Source organism: Stomoxys calcitrans, chromosome 2 (genome assembly GCF_963082655.1).
Source record: "Stomoxys calcitrans chromosome 2, idStoCalc2.1, whole genome shotgun sequence".
NCBI lineage: Eukaryota > Metazoa > Arthropoda > Insecta > Diptera > Muscidae > Stomoxys > Stomoxys calcitrans.
The window spans coordinates 53,580,504-53,594,223 of record NC_081553.1 but is presented as its reverse complement, the minus strand read 5'-3'; the positions used below and the strand labels follow the sequence as shown (position 1 = coordinate 53,594,223).

Sequence of the window (13,720 nt, the reverse complement as noted above, 5' to 3'; positions counted from 1 at the left end):
AACAGCACTCATACATAACAAAATTTATAAAAACCTTAGTTTTTATCGCATATGCCACATTCATGGGTAACATAATAAGCCATAACGATAATGGCCACAAGCACACTAACCTCATTGCACAATCTATATGGTGGCCCATATGTGCTCAACATTAAAGACTTTACTCTGTGCATCCGCTTTTAGTTAGTCAACTTTAAGCCAATGTTATTGTGTTGATTTTACATGCTACCAGCAAAGGGGTTTTGGCCTTAAATTTATGTTGATAAACTATAAACAACGATATAGTTTTGCATATATAAATATTTTCAAAACTTTTACAGTTATGCAGCTGGCTTAACAGGCAACATTGCACATTGGTGTCGATAACAGACATAGTATGCAACATTGAATTTAATATAAAACAAAATTTCTTCTAGGTATAGAGTTCGTCAACACCTTAAAGCAATTTTGTGAATTGTGGGGAAATAATAAACAAAAGTGTATTTCGAGGTCTTCTGATTTCTAAACCCTCCGTCGAAGGAGGGACCCTGTAAAATAAAAATATGCTCAAATCCCATGTCAAAATCGATCCAGCAATCTTTGTCTGTTTGTCCATGCTATTTGTCGGTCCGATGTTTTTCAACATGTTTCTCCATGTGTCTTTCCTTCATATATTTCGTTCCATCCGTCCTTCCGTTTGTCGTTCCGTCCGTCCGTACCTTCGTCCGTACCTTCGTCCGTACCTTAGTCCGTACCTTAGTCCGTACCTTCGTCCGTACCTTCGTCCGTACCTTCGTCCGTACCTTCGTCCGTACCTTCGTCCGTACCTTCGTCCGTACCTTCGTCCGTACCTTCGTCCGTACCTTCGTCCGTACCTTCGTCCGTACCTTCGTCCGTACCTTCGTCCGTACCTTCGTCCGTACCTTCGTCCGTACCTTCGTCCGTACCTTCGTCCGTACCTTCGTCCGTACCTTCGTCCGTACCTTCGTCCGTACCTTCGTCCGTACCTTCGTCCGTACCTTCGTCCGTACCTTCGTCCGTACCTTCGTCCGTACCTTCGTCCGTACCTTCGTCCGTACCTTCGTCCGTACCTTCGTCCGTACCTTCGTCCGTACCTTCGTCCGTACCTTCGTCCGTACCTTCGTCCGTACCTTCGTCCGTACCTTCGTCCGTACCTTCGTCCGTACCTTCGTCCGTACCTTCGTCCGTACCTTCGTCCGTACCTTCGTCCGTACCTTCGTCCGTACCTTCGTCCGTACCTTCGTCCGTACCTTCGTCCGTACCTTCGTCCGTACCTTCGTCCGTACCTTCGTCCGTACCTTCGTCCGTACCTTCGTCCGTACCTTCGTCCGTACCTTCGTCCGTACCTTCGTCCGTACCTTCGTCCGTACCTTCGTCCGTACCTTCGTCCGTACCTTCGTCCGTACCTTCGTCCGTACCTTCGTCCGTACCTTCGTCCGTACCTTCGTCCGTACCTTCGTCCGTACCTTCGTCCGTACCTTCGTCCGTACCTTCGTCCGTACCTTCGTCCGTACCTTCGTCCGTACCTTCGTCCGTACCTTCGTCCGTACCTTCGTCCGTACCTTCGTCCGTACCTTCGTCCGTACCTTCGTCCGTACCTTCGTCCGTACCTTCGTCCGTACCTTCGTCCGTACCTTCGTCCGTACCTTCGTCCGTACCTTCGTCCGTACCTTCGTCCGTACCTTCGTCCGTACCTTCGTCCGTACCTTCGTCCGTACCTTCGTCCGTACCTTCGTCCGTACCTTCGTCCGTACCTTCGTCCGTACCTTCGTCCGTACCTTCGTCCGTACCTTCGTCCGTACCTTCGTCCGTACCTTCGTCCGTACCTTCGTCCGTACCTTCGTCCGTACCTTCGTCCGTACCTTCGTCCGTACCTTCGTCCGTACCTTCGTCCGTACCTTCGTCCGTACCTTCGTCCGTACCTTCGTCCGTACCTTCGTCCGTACCTTCGTCCGTACCTTCGTCCGTACCTTCGTCCGTACCTTCGTCCGTACCTTCGTCCGTACCTTCGTCCGTACCTTCGTCCGTACCTTCGTCCGTACCTTCGTCCGTACCTTCGTCCGTACCTTCGTCCGTACCTTCGTCCGTACCTTCGTCCGTACCTTCGTCCGTACCTTCGTCCGTACCTTCGTCCGTACCTTCGTCCGTACCTTCGTCCGTACCTTCGTCCGTACCTTCGTCCGTACCTTCGTCCGTACCTTCGTCCGTACCTTCGTCCGTACCTTCGTCCGTACCTTCGTCCGTACCTTCGTCCGTACCTTCGTCCGTACCTTTGTCCGTACCTTCGTCCGTACCTTCGTCCGTACCTTCGTCCGTACCTTCGTCCGTACCTTCGTCCGTACATTCGTCCGTACCTTCGTCCGTACCTTCGTCCGTACCTTCGTCTGTACCTTCGTCCGTACCTCCGTCCGTACCTTCGTCCGTTCCTTCGTCCGTACCTTCGTCCGTACCTTCGTCCGCACCTTCGTCCGCACCTTTGTCCGTACCTTCGTCCGTACCTTCGTCCGTACCTTCGTCCGTACCTTCGTCCGTACCTTCGTCCGTATCTTTGTCCGTACCTTCGTCTGTACCTTCGTCTGTACCTTCGTCCGTGCCTTCGTCCGTACCTTCGTCCGTACCATCGTCCGTCCATCCATCCATTCTTCCCCGTTTTTCCGTACTTATGATAGATTACGATGGAGAACATGCAACTAGCAACCTCGATTACCAGCTGCTTCACTCGGAGACCTAAGGTCCTCAGTTCTCCCAAGAAGAAAGTACAAGAAGGGAGAGATGACAAAATATACAGGGTGCGCCAGAGAAAATTACTTATTGGAAAAAACTCCCACACGATATGTTGGGCGGGGAGGGGTTCGTGAGGAGTCACATCGGGGAAAAAAATTCTAATTTCTAATTTTTTTTGGCCTTTAGAACCTATAAAGTATACTTTATAGGTTCTTGATCAGCGTAAAAATCTAAGACGATCTAGCCAAATCCGTCCGTCTGTCTATTGAAATCACGCTACAGTCTTTAGAATTAGAGATATTGTGCTGAAACTTTGCACAGATTCTTTTTTTGTCCATAATCAGGTTAAGTTTGAAGATGGGTCATATCGGATTATATATTGATAAAGCTACCATATTACACCGATCCGTTGATTTAGGGTCTTATGTCCATAAATTCCACGTTTACTATCGGATTTTGCCGAAATTTGGGACGGTGAGCTGTGTTAGGCCCTTCGACATCTATCTTCAATTTGGCCCAGATCGGTCCAGATTTGGATATAGCTGCCATATAGACCGATATGTCGATTTAAGGTCTTGGGGCCATAAAAGGCGCATTGTTCGATTTTGTCAAAATTTAATACATCTTAATTTGGTCCAGATTTGGATATAGCTGCTATATAAACTGATCTCTCGATTTAAGGTTTTGGGACAATAAAAGACGCATTTATTGTCCGATGTCGCCGAAATTTGGGACAGTGAGTTGTGTAAGGCCTTTCAACATATTCCTGCAATACGGCACAGATCGGTCCAGATTTGGATATATCTGCCGTATATACAGATTTCTCGATTTAAGGTCTTGGGCCCATAAAAGGCGCATTTATTGTTCGATTTTGCCAAAATTTGGTACAGTGAGTTGTGTTAGGCCCCTCGACATTCTCCTTTAGTTTGGCTCAGATCGGTCAAGATTTGGATATATCTGCCGTATATACCGATTTCTTGATTTAAGGTCTTGGGCCCATAAAAGGCGCATTTATTGTTCGATATCGCCGAAATTTGGGACAGTGAGTTGTGTTAGGCTCTTTTATATTTTTCTTTACTTTGGCCCAGATCGGTCTGGATTTGGATATTGCTTTCACCTAAGCCAGTAATCGGCTTGTTGTGCTCTCAAAAAACTAGCGATGCCAACGATTTTGCATAAGTTAGCTCGTAGTCCTATGTGTCCCGTTATGACACCAAAAGTTATACTGACCTACTTCATACGTCCTTTCAGTAATAGCCTCGTCTTCTTACGATCTGGATCACCCCATAGGATTTTCGCCATCCTACCTACCGTTTCGCTGTTCCACAATGTTGTTTGCGCATTCGTCGCCCACTCCTTTAACTCGGTCTGCGTCGACCCGAAAGGCTTCGGGTTAACCAAGTTTTTTGACGGCAGTCCTCTGGCTTTCACCGTCAAATCGTCTGCCCTTTCATTCCCCCTTACGCCGTTATGGCTCGGCACCCGAACGATGCGGATTGTGCCATCCTCAGAGAAGGCGTTAGTCTCCTTCTTACACTGTTAGACTGTTCGTGACCTTACCGCCATGGTTATTATTGCCCTTATGGCCATTTTGCTGTTCATAAAGATGTTCAAACTCGACTCTCTCGCATTAGTACCACACAACCTCACGCATTCCGTGATCGCCCGGATCTCCGCCTGCAGGACCGTATTATATTAAGGCAGTCTAAAACAGATCTCAGTTTCTGGGATCTCAATGTTGACCCCCAGACCCACTCTGTACCCTAGCTTTGATCCAACCGTGTAACATGATGTTTCAGGCGGCCATTCTAAAGTTCCGTCAGCCCAAGAGTGTGCCGCTGGCAGCAGTGCCTAGCACTCGATCTTAAGTGCCGTCTCAGATATCCTATCGGAAACCTCTTCCCTTTCTTCCAGGTTTCCTATCGTCGCCACGATGCTATGAGCTGCTCCCATCCTCAAACCATTCTCTCATCGCCTTAAATCTCATAGCCGCAGTGCCTGCCTCACATTTAATCTGAATGTCAATGGGTCGCATATCTTCTTCAGTGCCCTAGTGGGTGTGGTCCTCATCGCTCCGCCTATACCAAGACAACTTGTTCTCTGAATTTATTGTATGGTCCCTATGTTGCACGTCTTCTCCATAGCAGTCCACCAAACTACTGAGGCGTAAGTATATTTTGGTCTAATCACGCTTCTATAGAGCCAGTGGACTATCCTCGGATTTAGGCACCATTTCGAGCTTACGGTCCGTCTACAGTGCCCAACGTCTGTGAATCCTCTCAGTGTGCTCCTGAATTTGACACTTCCTATTAAGTTTCCTATCCAAGACCACTGCTAAGTATTGGACCTTGTCAGGATAGGAATTGCGTCCTGTAGAAGCTCAAGAAGTCAAGTCCACAGATCGGTTTATGTGACAGCTATATTAGGTTATGTACCATACTTGACATAGTGGTTAAATATCATAACAGAACACGTCGTGCAAAATTACATTCCAATCGGATAAGAATTGCGCCCTCCAGCGGCTCAAGAAGTCAAGACCCAAGATCGGTTTATATGGCAGCTGTATCAGGTTATCATCCGATTTGAACCATACTTGGTATGGTGGTTGACTATCATAACAAAACACGTCGTGCACAGTTTCATTCCAATCGGATAAGAATTGCGCCCTCTAGCGGCTCAAGAAGTCAAGACCCAAGATCGGTTTATGTGGCAGCTATATCGAAATATGGACCGATATGGCCTATTTACAATCCCAACCGACCTACACTAATAAGAAGTATTTGTGTAAAATTTCAAGCAGTTAGCTTTACTGCTTTCGACAAACAGACGGACGGACAGACCGACAGACGGGCGGACATGGCTAGATCGACATAACATGTCACGATGATCAAGAATATATATACTTTATGGGGTTTCAGACGAATATTTCGAGTAGTTACTAACAGAATGACGAAATTAGTATGCCCCCATCCTATGGTGGAGGGTATAAAAACGTGGTGCATTAAATTGGCCCACCTTCGTCTTCCTCGTGAACAGGCATATTTCAGTCTTCTCTGGATTAACATTGAGACCACTGGGTCTAGCCCAGTCATATGCCATATATAGGACCCTTTCGGCACTTCTGCATAGCTGATTCGGAACCTTACACCTTAGAAGCGTAGTAGACGGGTTCAAACCTCATTTCAGTTAGCGTCCGTGATAGGTTTTTTATGGTGATCACCCATAGGAGTGGCGATAAAATGGCGCCCTGTGGCGGGCCACTTTCTCTTTTATATTTATGTCATGGGACCTGCAATTTATCCACCTGTTCCTTAGCATACGGTTTCTTCAGTCTCTAAAGACCGAGTCCACCCGGTACTGGTCTAAGGATTGGATCAGTGTGTCGGTCCGCAAATTATTAAACGCCCCCTCGATGTCAATGCAATGTGTACGTCTTGGCATCGAAGGATTCTTCTATTTTTTGCACAACCTCGTGCAGGGCAGTCACCACTGACCTTCCCTCGACATAGGATTGCTGTATGTATTTAAGCAGTTCGCCGAATGTCCTATTCTTTATCAAGTTATCCACAATGTGTTCCATGGTTTTGAGTAGAAAGGACATAAGGCTTAGGACCAAAGTCCTAAAGGCCTATATGCCAAAACCCGGCAAACTTGCCTTGCCGGGTTTTGGTTTAAACACCGCAAAGGTGGTGCCAGCCAGGCTTTCGGAGTATGTGCAAGTCCTATGCACGCTGTGAAAACAGTGACCAGATGAGGCGCCAGATAGTAGGTCTCCTTTTGTAGTAACACCGGAAATATTCCATCAGCTCCTCAAGGCCCTCCACGACCATTAATTCACCATTAACTAATTTTTTTTTTTTAAGTAGTCAATGCCTACATCTATGCTATTTCCTTTTTTCTCTAAAATATTTTTTTCTCTGAACATTTTAATAGCCTTTGTACCCCACTGTATCCCTTAATGCAGTTGCAACTGTAGATTGCAGCTTTAGTTGATAATGCCCTCCCTAACTGAAACAGGGTGAAGGATTTGCAACTAATTTACATTATGAAAACATTCTTAAGTATACTTTTGGCGGATTGTAGCGTAAAATAAGGAAAAATTCAAGGAAACGGAAAAAAATTGTGAGGTTGGCTGAAGGCTTGTGTTGATACCACGGACCAAGTTTTTCGAGGATATGAAAGCTTCAAATTTACCCTTCCATGAGAACATTAAGTAGCCAAAAATAACATTTTCAATTGGCGAGGGAAGCGGAATGGGTGAGCATTTTGTTGAAGTAATAACAGTATCGAATTTTTTTTGAAGACCATAGAACTGAAACCATAACAAATTTTGACCTCACCACAATAGGGAAGTTAAAAGACAGAAGCATATTATAAATGGGGATAGGTTTATTTATTAAAAGTTTATATCGTACATGTTAGCTTTAAGGATCAAGAAAAGTTTATGAACATTTAGCAAAAAAAAAAAAAAAAATTTTAAAATTTAAATATCAGCATTACAGATCAAAATGTAGGAGTACTAGCAAGACCGCCTTCTAAAGAAGACCCTCCCCCTTACACCGATTTTAAAAAACGCCAGATCTCGGAGATGTGTGCACCGATTTAGGCGAGATTTTGTATACTACCTTATGTGGGGTATCATAAAAACACGAAATTGGTATAAAATTTTGCGGTCAAATAACCCGGGAGGTCTTCCCATCCTTAAACCCATCCCAACAGACAAGTTTACCAATTGGGACAATATGTTTATTAAATGAAAGGCATTTAAGAGTAAAATACGAATTTGGTATACAAATTTCAACCTTAGTGTTCGGGGGTTCCCCCATCCCCAAAAACCCCAAACAGGACTCTTTCACAAATTTGATATAAAAATACAACATACCACCGCACGACCCTTGAAGCCATACACCTAATATGGTTGAAAAGTCTTCAAACCAAAGACGAAACGCGTCCCATAGTGGTTGGCATGTGTTGCTATCTTTGGCTGTCGGGGGGTACCCTACCCTCAAAAACACCACCCAACAGAACACTTTTAGCGCTTTGGGCAATATGGGTAACAAATGAGAGGTTTTAAAAGTAGAGTACAAACCTGACATGTATTCGTTGGTGTCTGAGGGGCCTCCCCATCCCTGAAAACACCCCAGCAGGACATCTGAACCGGTTGGGACAATATGGCCCACTCACTCAGAATAATATGGGAATTATACGAAAGGTCTGTGACAGTAGAGTTCGAATCTTATGTTGATATAAGGATTAAAGTATCGAGGTTACGTCCTGCCGTCCTGCAGTTCAGCGGAACATGTGGATCACGGCAATAAAGGCCTCAAATGAATTGTGTTTCAGGTCTTAGCGTCGGCGGGACCGACCCTCTCCACCCAATTTAGGGTCTTGGGCCCCTAAAAGTCGCATTTATTATCAGATTTTGCTGAAATTTGGGACAGTGATTTGTCTTAGGCCCATCGACATTCTTCGTTAATTTGGCTCAGATCGGTCCAGATTTGGACCTTATGGTCTTAGGCCCATAAAAGCCACATTTATTATCCGATTTTGCTGAAACTTAGGACAGTGAGTTGTGTTAGACCAGTCAACATCCCTCTTTATTTTGGACCTTATCGGTCCAGATTTGGATATAGCTGCCATATAGACCGATCTCTCGATCTCGATCTCAAAACATTAAGTTTTGGGCCCATGTGGGGTATCATAAAAACACGAAATTGGTATAAAATTTTGCGGTCAAATAACCCGGGAGGTCTTCCCATCCTTAAACCCATCCCAACAGACAAGTTTACCAATTGGGACAATATGTTTATTAAATGAAAGGCATTTAAGAGTAAAATACGAATTTGGTATACAAATTTCAACCTTAGTGTTCGGGGGTTCCCCCATCCCCAAAAACCCCAAACAGGACTCTTTCACAAATTTGATATAAAAATACAACATACCACCGCACGACCCTTGAAGCCATACACCTAATATGGTTGAAAAGTCTTCAAACCAAAGACGAAACGCGTCCCATAGTGGTTGGCATGTGTTGCTATCTTTGGCTGTCGGGGGGTACCCTACCCTCAAAAACACCACCCAACAGAACACTTTTAGCGCTTTGGGCAATATGGGTAACAAATGAGAGGTTTTAAAAGTAGAGTACAAACCTGACATGTATTCGTTGGTGTCTGAGGGGCCTCCCCATCCCTGAAAACACCCCAGCAGGACATCTGAACCGGTTGGGACAATATGGCCCACTCACTCAGAATAATATGGGAATTATACGAAAGGTCTGTGACAGTAGAGTTCGAATCTTATGTTGATATAAGGATTAAAGTATCGAGGTTACGTCCTGCCGTCCTGCAGTTCAGCGGAACATGTGGATCACGGCAATAAAGGCCTCAAATGAATTGTGTTTCAGGTCTTAGCGTCGGCGGGACCGACCCTCTCCACCCAATTTAGGGTCTTGGGCCCCTAAAAGTCGCATTTATTATCAGATTTTGCTGAAATTTGGGACAGTGATTTGTCTTAGGCCCATCGACATTCTTCGTTAATTTGGCTCAGATCGGTCCAGATTTGGACCTTATGGTCTTAGGCCCATAAAAGCCACATTTATTATCCGATTTTGCTGAAACTTAGGACAGTGAGTTGTGTTAGACCAGTCAACATCCCTCTTTATTTTGGACCTTATCGGTCCAGATTTGGATATAGCTGCCATATAGACCGATCTCTCGATCTCGATCTCAAAACATTAAGTTTTGGGCCCATAAAAGCCACGTTTTTTACCCAATTTTGCTGAAATTTGGGACAGTGAGTTGTGTTAGGCTCTTCGACATCCTTCCTCAATTTGGCCCAGATCGGTTCAGATTTGGTAATAGCTGCCATATGGACCGATCTTTCGATCTAAGGTCTTAGGCCCATAAAAGCCACATTTATTATCCGATTTTGCTGAAATTTTGGTCACTGTCTTGTGTTAGGCCCTTCGACATCCTTCGTTAATTTGGCCTAGATCGGTCCAAATTTGGTTATAGCTGCCATATAGACCGATCTCTCGATTTAAGGTCTTAGGCCCATAAAAGCCACATTTATTCTCCGATTTTGCTGAAATTTTGGACAGTGAGATGTGTTAGGCCCTTTGAAATCTTTCTGCAATTCGGTCAAGAGCCATTCAGATTTGGATATAGCTGCATATATAGACCGATCCTCCGATTTAGGGTCTTAGGCCCATAAAAACCACATTTATTATCCGATTTTGCTGAAATTTTGGTCCCTGTCTTGTGTTAGGCCCTTCGACATCCTTCGTTAATTTGGCCCAGATCGGTCTAAATTTGGTTATAGCTGCCATATAGACCGATTTCTCGATTTAAGGTCTTAGGCCCATAAAAGCCACATTTATTCTCCGATTTTGCTGAAATTTGGGACAGTGAGTTGTGTTAGACCCCTCGACATTCTTCGTTAATTTGGCCCAGATCGGTCCAGATTTGGTTATAGCTGCCATATAGACCGATCCTCCGATTTAGGGTCTTGGGCCCATAAAAGCCACATTTATTATCCGATTTTGCTGAAATTTGAGACAGTGAGTTGTCTTAGGCCTTTCGACATATATCTGCAATTTGGCCAATATCGGTTTATAATTGGATATAGCTGCCATATAGACCGATCCTCCGATTTAGGGTCTTGGGTCCATACAACACACATTAATTATCCGATTTTGCTGAAATTTGGGACAGTGAGTTGCCTTAGACCTTTTGACATATTTCTGCAATTTGGCCTAGATTGGTCCAGATTTGAATATAGCCCTATATAGACCTATATCTCGATTTAAAGTCTTGACCCCATAAAAGGCGCATTTTTAATCCGATTTCACTGAAATTGGACACAATGACTTATGCTAGGCTTTTCGACATCCGTGTTGTATATGGTTCAGATCGGTTTACTTTTAGATATAGCTACTTTACTTATTAATATTTGGTCCAAATCGGAACATATTTCAATATAGCTGCTATGGGACATAAGGTATGCAATTATCACCGCATTTTGATAACCGAGGTGGTGGGTATCCAAAGTTCGGCCCGGCCGAAATTATTGCCTTTTTTCTTGTTTTCTTATAATTTTGCAATTTTAATCTTGGTTTACAGAAAATTGCAATCATCTCGGTTACACCTTAGCTGTAACTATTCCATATTTCAAATAGATATTCCTAACTGTTCTCAAACGGCAGCATTTGTTCCTTTTTTTTTCTATTCTATCCTCAGAGCAATGTTGCCATCTTTAGCTACTTTCAAAGAATTCATTCATCCACTTAAATCTTTTACCTACGAGTTCTTCCTTTTTCTTGTGGCTATAAATCTGGCGTTAAATATTGCGTATAGCTCCACAGTTGGAGTGGTTTTCGCAGCCACAATAATTCTAAGACAATATTGCCGTTTGTTTTACTTCTTCGACATGAATTTAAACTGGATTTAAATAATAAAACATTGATACATTGCCTCGCTTCAAATGCCTTACATGATTTTAACTCACAGATGTTGTTAATATTTCATGTTACCATTCTAACACGAATTTAAAGATTTTTCTAAAACATTTGAGTAAATCATACCATTATTAAAAACTTCAGTCTTCAAAATAAAAAAGAAAATGTTTTATTTATGCCAGATATTTAGAAAGTGTGTCCCAAATAAGTTTTGCCATATACAGTAACTTAAGCAATTCAAAAATCTTTCAAAAAAAAAAAAAAAACAAGAATTTCTAAACAAAATGTTGCCATAAGATTATGTGCCATGGACAAATGATGTATGAATGCATGCGTGTGTGTTAGTGAGAATCATCAACAACAACAACACACACAATGTTTTGTAAGGCTACAATGCTGGTGTGTATTTCTCTCTTGTGTTGTATTTTTTTCGTTTTGTTGTGTTATGTGTCCTTCCTATTCATAAATTTTCATGTTTGTCCTCTAGTTGAGTTGTTTTTTCCTTCTATGTTCTGCTTGCCTGCATTCATGCATTTTTTTTTACATTCTGCATTTTTGTGCAGTTTTTAGTCCTTGTGTCCTCATCTCACAGGATGTCAGCGAAAAACAGAGAAACATTGTGCAGGCTTTTCAGCCTCATTCAGCATAAAGACACATACATACATAGATACCAGGGTAAATACACGGTAGCATATAAGCCCAGCGAACATTTGTTAATAAATTTGACTAAAAATACTTCTTAAAAATTGAAATTATTTTCATAAAGCCCTCTTTGATTATGGGTGTAACGTGAAGATTACTTAACCAAAATCCTAGTTCACATTGGCTCTCGTCCTTTAAGTATTACTTCTCTTTGCCTTATCTATGTTCCCCGTTAAGGATAACACATCCTCCAGCAATTATGTTTGCTGGGTATATGTAAATATGAATAAGTTCGATTGTGTGTACAGATACAAGTGAGTGAGTAAATGAATGAATGAATGAGTGATAAAGTGACTGAATGCCAAAGTGAATATGAGTTGGATGCTGGGGTGCCGCTGAGGGTGAGGGTGAATATATACCATGAGCATGTTATACGTTAGCTGTACTTACCGTCCCGTGACTTGTACACTAAAGTTAAATGTCATGGCCATTATGGCGACCATAATATCAGCCATGGCTAAGGAGACTACAAAATAATTCGTTATGATTCTGCAAAGAGATAATAATAAAAAAAGAAGAAATGAAAGTAAAAAAAGAAAATTTAATGAAATGTTACTGTAAACATAAAGACCGTAGTATATGTAGCATAAACTAGGATAACAAGACATTCGTTGCTTTTAATATTAAAATTAAAAAAAAAAATTAAGTTCAAGTTGTCTTGGGTGCCTGCAAAATAAACAAAGACAATGTAAGTTGTACTTGACCTTTATTAAAATACACTCGAAATATTTGTATTCTAAGCTTATGCTACATTTGGATCCACAAAGAAAGTTGAAGGTAAATGCCAAATTACTTAGGACACCATTCAATAAAAGATCAGAAAGATTATTTAGGCCATTCACTAACTTTTTTGAAATTTTTGGGTTGCCCAAAAAGTAATTGCGGATTTTTCATATAGTCGGCGTTGACAAATTTTTTCACAGCTTGTGACTCTGTAATTACATTCTTTCTTCTGTCAGTTATCAGCTGTTACTTTTTGCTTGCTTTAGAAAAAAAGTATAAAAGAAGTATATTTGATTAAAGTTCATTCTAAGTTTTATCAAAAATGCATTTACTTTCTTTTAAAAACTCCGCAATTACTTTTTGGGCAACCCAATATATTGACATTTTTGTTAGGAACCGTTCACAGCTCGTGGTATTGATGATCTCATATTCAAATGAAATTGGTTTGTGGAGCATAGGTTACCACTATCCATCTTTGATGAAATTTCAAAGTCGAGCAAAGATCAGATTTTCGATGATTTTTCTGTCAAAGTCCGCAATTCCCTCACAAAATGCTAATGAAATTATTTTAAATATTTTCGCAGTAAAAAATTTCGGTAAAAAGAACTGTCGCACAGTGGGAGAAATTAGAAAAAACAAGTAAAAGCGTGCTAAGTTCGGCCGGGCCGAATCTTATATACCCTCCACCATGGATCGCATTTGTCGAGTTCTTTTCCCGGCATCTCTTCTTAGGCAAATAAGAAAAGATTTTCTCTGCTATTAGCGCGATATCAAGATATGGTCCGGTTTGGACCACAATTAAATTACATGTTGGAGAACTGTGTAAAATGTTAGTCAATTCGAATAAGAATTGTGCCCTTTGGGGGCTCAAGAAGTAAAAAAGAGAGATCGATTTATATGGGAGCTGTATCGGGCTGTAGACCGATTCAGATCATAATAAACACGTATGTTGATGGTCATGAGAGGATCCGTAGTACAAAATTTCAGGCAAATCGGATAATAATTGCGACCTCTAGAGGCTCAAGAAGTCAAGATCCCAGATCGGTTTATATGGCAGCTATATCAGGTTATGAACCGATTAGAACCTTATTTGACACAATTGTTGGAAGTAAGAAT

The 13,720-nt window shown here is 42.4% G+C and overlaps 1 protein-coding gene across 1 annotated transcript in view; it reads right to left on the bottom strand.

Annotated features, from left to right (window-relative positions):
- LOC106090330 (octopamine receptor beta-2R) overlaps positions 1 to 13,720 on the bottom strand; it is a 578,458-nt gene that overhangs the window by 34,133 nt on the left and 530,605 nt on the right. The window contains exon 4 of the mRNA XM_059363600.1: positions 12,272 to 12,370. Coding sequence (XP_059219583.1) covers positions 12,272 to 12,370 — 99 coding nt within the window. The remainder of the gene's footprint in view (positions 1 to 12,271; positions 12,371 to 13,720) is intronic.